The following is a 7,918-nucleotide window of genomic DNA, read 5'->3' as shown; positions in this document are numbered from 1 at the left end:
ACCAATTTCTTGTGGATCTTTGGACCTCTTAAGAAAGACAATGAGCTCTGTCTCTGTCTTTCTGTCTCTCTGTCTCTTTCTGTGTCTCTGTCTCTCTCTCTCTGTCTCTCTATCTATCTATCTCTCCATCCCCCTTCCAAATTTCTCTCTCTCCAAATTTCTGAATTTCTCCCCTCATGGGCATGCTCCCCATCCCCCCATCTCCCTATCTGCTTGGTGACTTCTCTGGCCCTAGGAGAGGTGAACCTACCCAAGAGCTGTCCCCAAATAAACCTGGCCTTTTTAACTTTCCAGGAGAGAGAGAGGGAGAAGGAGAGGGAGAAGGAGAGGAAGAGGGAGAGGGAGAGGGAGAGGGAGAGGGAGAGGGAAAGAGAGAGAGAGAGAGCTCATACTGTCAGTGTCTATTTACTATCTACCCCCTAAGAGTTGAACCCCTGCTCAAGTCCAAGGCTCACAAGCAGGCTGGTGTATCCACCCATGTCTCCTTGGGTAGGGTGGGCAGAACAGTAGTTCTCACGGTGCTAGCTGCAAGCACTGTTGAAACCAAACTCAGACATTGTGGTGGTTTCCGTGGGAATGGCTCCCATAGACTCATGTGTGTCAATGTTTGGCCATGGAGAATGGCACAATTAGGAAGTGTGGCCTTGTTGAAGGAAGTGTGTGTCGCTGTGGAGGCAGGCTTTGAGGTCTTACATGCTAAAGCTGTACCCAGGGTGTCACACAGTCTCCATCTGCTGCGGGTGGATCAACATGTAGAACTCTACACTTCTTTGACCCCATGTGTGCTTGCTGCCGTGTCTCCCACCATGACAATAACAGACTAAAGCTCTGAAACTGTAGTCTACTCCCAATTAAATGGTTGCCTTTATAAGAGTTGCTATGGTCATAGTGTCTCTTCACAGCAATAAAAACCAAACTAAGAGAATCATGCTGCATCAGAAACTGTGCAGGTGGGCCCAGCAACATAGGGTGGCTCTGGTTCAGTCAAAGATTGAGAACCCTGGATGCCTAAAAGGTATTTTACTTGTTATCAAAGAATAACCAGGAGTTACCTAGGAAAAACTGGAGTTCAGGACTTCTGCAAGGCATAGGAAGAAAAGAGGCTTAAATAGTCCTCATGTTAGGAGCAAAGATACTCAATTCCCATGAATTACCTAGTTTGATTTTTATATTTGCCAGGACCTCAATATTCCCAACCTGTGCTTGGCTATTCAGCTTGGCCTCTTGAGTGTGACCGCTAAGAATGAAATATGGAGCCTCTGTTGGTCCTGGTTCAAATGATCACAGCTCCAAGAAAAGTCATCTGAGAGACCAGCCAGCAGACTGACCCACTGAGAGATTATCTTTCAGACTGAGTCAAGGAACATGGCGTATCAATCTCCCAAAAGAAGGAAAGGGCAGATGCAGCCTCAAAAGGTAGAACAAGCTAGCCTCCGAGGCCTGGGGAAAGAAGCCTCTAGGGCCTATCTGAGTGGAAGGCTGACATCTGTTGTCTTTCAACATATCTCACGGGCGTGACTTCAGAGTGGTCCACTAGCTGGCGGAGTTAGCTCTGCAATGACTGTAGGCTTCTAGCTCATCGTAGCTGGTGCTTTCTATTCTCAGGCCTCCTTAATACTTTGGGAATGATTTTTAAAATCCCCAGATTTGCAACCATGGCCTGCTTCAGATGAAGCCACTAAAGCACCGTGCCCACAAGTGGGGCAGCCCCCTGCAAAGCGATCAGATGCAGCTTTGACAAGAAATGCACAGCCAGAGGCAGCATGCTACATGTGGGATACCTTGCTGGCAAAATGTCTGAAGTAATGGACTTCAGAGGCAGTGACAACTGCAATGCCAATACCACAGCATAACAGGCTCATCAGTTGGGATGGTGACAGGTGCTGTGCCCACAACCTGGGCATCAGTTTCCTGGCATGGCATGGAGCTTTGGATAACTCGTCTTGCTTCTTCACCCTGGCACGGGTTCGGTGACTTTTCCTGGCATTCTTTTCTTGGCAATTAAAATATTACTAACATCATGAGTTAGGAAGTTATAACAATCACTAGGCCCTCAAGGAAAGGAGAGCCACTTGGAATCCATTACCTTGTGTGACAGGGAGAGGGGTGGCTCTCACTCTCAGGAACACTGACAGCCAAGGGCACACCTGGGCTGAACGGAAACACACCCTGCAGGCAAGCTTTCAGAATCTGCGGGCTGCTCCCACCAAATGACACCAAGGCCTGAAGCATCAAAGACTTCGGGGTAAACTATTTCCACTTTCAGCAAGTGAATGGAGCTCCCCACATTGTGTGAACGGCCAAGGCTTCCTCTCTTCCCCTCCTCCGTCTTCCCAACCCCATCCTCAGGCCCCCTTCCAGAATCCAAAAGGCCATGAGGGCTTGCAGACTACATTACTGTGGGTTAATCAGATCTGGGGGGAGTCCCCTCCCCTCCTGCCTCTTTCCCCTGCCCTCTACTTTCAGCAATTTACAGGCACCAAGAAAAACGATAAGACATTTATTGAGTCATCTACAGCAGTTTGACATCCTTAAAATCCCAGACAAGGTGTGAGCACAGCGTTAATGGAGGCAGCAGTAGCAGTGAGGTCCGTGGGACTTATCTTTATTGTGGGAGATTAAACCCAGACTGGTCCAGCTCCCATGAGTGAACCTGGAACCACACCTGGAGTACTAAGGGCTGAACCACCCCAGCCCTGACAGACGCTAAGCCTCAGAAGACAGACAGCAGACAAAACACACATGGCTGAGTACAGACACAGCACAGGACCTGGAGTTCAGGGAAGGGAGAAAGAATGGGCATTTGGCTCACTTGAGGAGTGTTCCATCCACTGAAGGATTCCTAGGCAGACAGCACAGAGTTGCTCATAGCAGAGTTCTCCTCATCCTTACCTTCAAAGCAAACTGAACAGTGATGACGGTAACGCTGAGATTTGATGTCCACCAGAGCCCTGTGGCCTCCTCCTCACACTCATGCTGGTGGTTTTACAAATGGGTTAACCCAAAAGGGCTCAAAGCAGTAGCCTGGCTGCAAAGGGAGATACCTTTCAGGATCTTCACATGAGCACATGGCTGTGTTGTTTTCAGAGCTTGTGAACTCCCAGGGAGCATTTCACCTCCACCTCATCCCTAGTTAGAGGGTAGATGATGATGTATGTGACCACAGCCACCTCATTGCAGAGCAGGCGTGAAGGGTAGGGAAGTGTGGAGTCCCAGAACAGATGGAGAGGGCCAAGTTTGCTAGTAGGTATCCTTCTACCAGGCCAACTCTGATGCTTCTCTTGCACTGTACTGTGTACTCCTGGGCTTTCTGCAGGTACAGCCACTCCTGCAAAAGGTACATTGTACTCCACAGCTGCTTGGAGTGTTGCATCTGGCTCACATGCAGGGCTGTGTAATACTGGTACAATTCAATGCAATGCAATTCAAAAACAGGCTAGGCCCACCTGGTTTTGCAGCTCCCTAGGCTCAAGTGAAATTTGCAGTGTCAGGGGACTTGCTGTCTTCTTTTGGTAGGGAGCAAAGGGTACTCAAGGAATTAAAAAGAGAGTCTCTTGCAGCTTTCCCTCCAAGGAAGAGAGGGTACAGACCAAACAGCAGAGACCCTGGTACTGGGCAACAGATGCAGGGTTATTTCCACCACCCGGCCCTTACCAAGCCCCATCCCAGGGTTAGGAAAGGCATCACTGTGGGATGCTGTGCATCAGGAAGGACTTCTTCTCTGTACACTGAGAAAGTAGTCAGATCTTAAGCGTGGTGCATACTGAGGCTCAAAACTGCAGCACCTCTAAGTTCCTCTGGCTTCCTGACAGTCTAAGGATTCCTGATATGGAATACCATCTCCTGAGGACTGCATCCTCTCCTGACAAGTGCTTCTGACCCTGGAGTTGAACAGCTATGACAGGAGATAAGGGCAGGGATGTCCTTATCCCCAAAACGGGATGGTCCATTTGGCCTTTAAGGTTTCATAGAACAAGCCTCCATTTCCCAGGAGTGATCTTCCACCAGCTGGGTGCCCCTTAAATCTGCTATGTTCCTGCCTCCAGGCTTCCAAATCCATGACGCCCTTTTTACCTACCACACAGGATTTCCTTATCAATTGCCCTTTTGTGGGTCCAGGCTATATATTACTGCAAGCCTTGCCTGGGGCACATTCCAAGGGAAGATAGTTGGTGTTAGACAGAACCCCAGAGGTACACTTGAATGCACACAAATCAACAAGTCTTATTGCTTGCACTGTGTAAGAAGGTCAAAGAGGAAGAAGGGTTTCACTCAGCCTTGTGCTGTCCCTTCACTGCCTGCAACCTGGGAGCCAGACCTTAATGCAACATGCAAAACCCTTCCTGTATATCTGATCACAAGACTAACAAAAAGATTCCTTCAGACAGAAAAACAAAGCCACAGGAACCCGGAAGTTCTTGGCGGACAAAGGCCCAGGGCTCAGGAAGCGGTGGGGCTCAGGTGATCTGGTTTTTGCTGTTTTGCAGTAATGCAACCAGAAAGTCACAGTATTTCCTTCCACAGTGAAGCAGAGCCACTGGAGGGGGTAGTGACAAGTGAATGGGGCTCCTAGCCCAAGGAGGGCACCTTGCATGGAGGTGCCACAGGCAACCTGTCCCTGCCTGGCAGAAAGGGCTGGTTCTGCACATGATGCCTGAGGCCCCATTCAAATGTCCATGGCCTGAGCTTCCCTCTGCTCTACCAGCTTTGGATACCACGTGGCATCCAAATGGGAAAATAAACAGAATGTCATTCCCCTCCATACACACATGTACATGCACACACGCGCGTGCGTGGACACACAGACACACACACACAGACACACACAGAGACACACACACACACACCTTAGATGATTTTCACAAGGATACATCTCTGTTTACCTGCCTTAGTTTTTAACTAATGCAGAACCTGGAAAAGCTCTAGAAACCGCCTCATTTCATAAACAAGGATGCTGTGGCCCAGCACAGGGCACACTGCGTTCACAGTCATGAACCCAGCTGGAATCCTGAACCAAGGCTTCTTCTAAGCAGCTCAGGCTCCCTAGAAGTATCCAAAGTGCAAGGGGATCAACTGATTCTTGTTTGGCTGATAACCTGGTTCTCAGAACAGGGGAGAGGCTGGCTGGCTGGCGGGGAGAAATAAGGTGCAGGGGGAAAGAGCTGATGCACACTCAGTGGTTGGTCCAAGCCACTGAATGTTTCCGGGAAAGACAAGGAGGCCCTCTCTCTTTCCAGCTTTGCCAAAGACCCAAGAACTTACTTCACTGGTCAAGAGCACAGAACACGTCTTTAAACCATATTAGAATCTTCTCCCGTCTTTCCAATGGCTCCTCCAGAAGCACTATCTCAAGTCTCCTAGAACTCCTTCTACTTAATACAACAGCAAGCAAGGCAGCATCCCCATCCCACACTCCCCATGCAGTCCCGAGCACAGTCATGAACAAGCCCACAGAGGCAGGGACAGGAACAAGCATCTACATGGAATGAGGTGGGCCCCATGGCCCCATGGCACTACTTTTATCCCGTCTACCTTCCCAAATCTGGGTGTGGCCTTATTTTAAAGTCTTGGGTTATGGCTGTGCAACTTGCAGCTGGAGAGCCAAGATGGGCAGTCCCACCAGCAGCTTTCGCCCATGCCCATGATAGATGCTGTATCACCTCCAACACCCTAAGAGGCCCCACGAGTGATTTGAATGCCAAGGGCACGTGGATGGAGTCTTGCAGACAAATCAGAGTTTAGTAATTGAGTCCAGGCTGGGGGTGGCCTGTAGGATTCCTCGTAATCAGTAGAGGTGGGGCTGTGGGGAGCCCTGGACCCAGGACTTGGCTTATGGAAATTGAAAGTTGCCTCGGAACTCATTGATTTTACTGCAAAGTGGCTGCTCCATTCTAGACATGGCTTTGATTTATGGGGCAATGAAGAGGGGAGAGCGAGGGGCTTTCTGTGGTTGCTGTGGCTGGAGAACAGCTTCTTCGGACCATCCATTGTGGGCAAGAAGTGGAGAAATAAAGCCACCGCATAATACAGTCTTGAGTCAGGGGCACAGTCATGGATGTGGTAAGGTCTTCAGCTATCCCATCTCCTTCCCAATTGAATCTGCATTTCTCAGCTCTCAGAGCAAATGAAAAGCACCAGAACTTTCTCTGACCCTCACCCTACCTCAATGTAAGTCTTTGAAAGAGCCCTAGAGCCTTCCCGTCATCCAGGCGCACAGGAGCTGGGCACCTGGACAACTTAGACGTAAGCAAAAGGAGGCTCGGCTGACCAGCTCCAAAGGATGCTCAGGACACTGAGCTGTATCCCTGGCCAACTGTAGGACTTGGTACCGGCTGAGAAGGGTCCACATCCAAAGTCAATTTGCTGCAAGGCTGATGGGGTGGTCACTACCCCAGTCTCTCCAAAGCAGGCATGTTTCAAACTCAGTTCACAAGGCCTTGTACCTGGGATCAGGCCATCACTGAGGCTGGCTTTGACACAATAGGTCGAGCTGGGGCCTGGCAGAGGTGAGCAGGGTCATGGGTTGGGGGGGAAGAGATGGGGCAACTTTCCAAATTTGAGGTGTATTTACATGTCAAATTGGGCTCAGTGGACCACAGTAGGTGGGACCCAAACAGGAGGAGCAATATCAGCCTATATACCCTATCTCTCTCTGCCCCTTTGGGGAGGAGCCCAGCTTCCTACCCAGGGCCTGCCTAAGGAGAGGGGGGAGGCACAAACATGCGCAGGCAATGGCCCGCAGCCCCAGCCTGTGCAGAAGTAGGGAGACAGGGCTCAGGTGGCCAAGTTGTCGGCCGGAAGGCTGGACATGCGGAGCTGGGAGCTGCTCTTGCTCAGGATGGACAGCTGGGTGCCCCCATTCACTCCACTGCTGGCCAGGGATGGGTGCCGCTGCTTGAAGTCCATGGTGAAGTAACGGTTCACCTTCCAGCTCCTCCATTTCCTCTTCATCTCTGCCTGCACCTGCAATGAGCAACACGCATGTGGCTTCCCAGTATCTTCTATGACCTGGCCTGGCGCTTTACCAGCTGCCATCACAACCGCCCACCCGCCTCCCACTCCTCAGCTGTGTCCTGCAGCTTTGTCCCAGCCTGTCCCAGCAAAGTCCCTGCTGACTGGGCCTCTCAGAGACCAGTCCTTTAGAACTGTCGAGAAGTCTTTCCTAGCAACCTCTTGAGGCATACGGATCAAATAAAGATCCTCGCCCTTGGTTACCACTGTGGGACGCATCTAAGATTTACTCAGATAGGTTGAAATATCCCAGGTGCCCAAAGCCCATGGATGGTGATATCCACTTCTCTGGAGAAGACCTAGAAAGCCACAGCTCTGGATGCTTCCAAGATGAGAAGACTTCTGAGACTAGGAGTTATAAAAGAGTCCATGCCTCTTGGCAAGCCCTCCCCCTCATGTAGCTCTCCATATAGTAAATGGTGGTCATGCCAAGAAAGCCTCAGCCCCCATGTCACTTCAGCCAAAACCTGTATGCAGTATACAAGCTGCGTGATGAAAAGCTGCCCCTGTACCCGTTTTCCCTACTTCGTGCTCCCACACCCTTGGCAAACGCCTGTCCAGATGCCCACACTCCCGCAGCTTGGTGCCCCCAGGACCTTTAAGCAAGGCTCTCTCTGGGCTCTCACGATCTGACCTGTTATAGTCTGATCTTCACTATAGGCTGACCTTCCGGCCATGGAGGCTAGCTGTTGGTAGGTGGGTCTTAGATGCAAACAAGAAGACGAGCCTGCTGAGGCCAAGATTGGACCAGAGCCTCAGAGTAAATGCTCCTCTCCACTGAGCCAGTCCCCGCCACTTCCCAGGCACCTCTATCCTGGGATCTCTGTTCCAGAACATTATCCCAACAGGCTAGAGAGGGATAGCTCTGGAAATGAAACACCTTTGGAAGATTCCAGGCTCTCATGGG

General features: G+C 50.6%; 1 protein-coding gene across 3 annotated transcripts in view; it reads right to left on the bottom strand.

The window, feature by feature from the left end:
- Window positions 1-2,526: 2,526 nt before the first annotated feature.
- The window catches only part of Adcyap1r1 (ADCYAP receptor type I), a 42,839-nt gene continuing 37,447 nt past the window's right edge, over window positions 2,527-7,918 (bottom strand). For all 3 annotated transcript variants that reach the window (XM_052173781.1, XM_052173782.1, XM_052173783.1), the window contains one exon: window positions 2,527-6,963. In XM_052173781.1, coding sequence (XP_052029741.1) covers window positions 6,775-6,963 — 189 coding nt within the window. In that variant the 3' untranslated portion in view covers window positions 2,527-6,774. The remainder of the gene's footprint in view (window positions 6,964-7,918) is intronic.

The sequence above is a fragment of the Apodemus sylvaticus genome, chromosome 2 (assembly GCF_947179515.1).
Source record: "Apodemus sylvaticus chromosome 2, mApoSyl1.1, whole genome shotgun sequence".
NCBI lineage: Eukaryota > Metazoa > Chordata > Mammalia > Rodentia > Muridae > Apodemus > Apodemus sylvaticus.
This window is presented reverse-complemented; position numbering and strand designations above follow the sequence as displayed.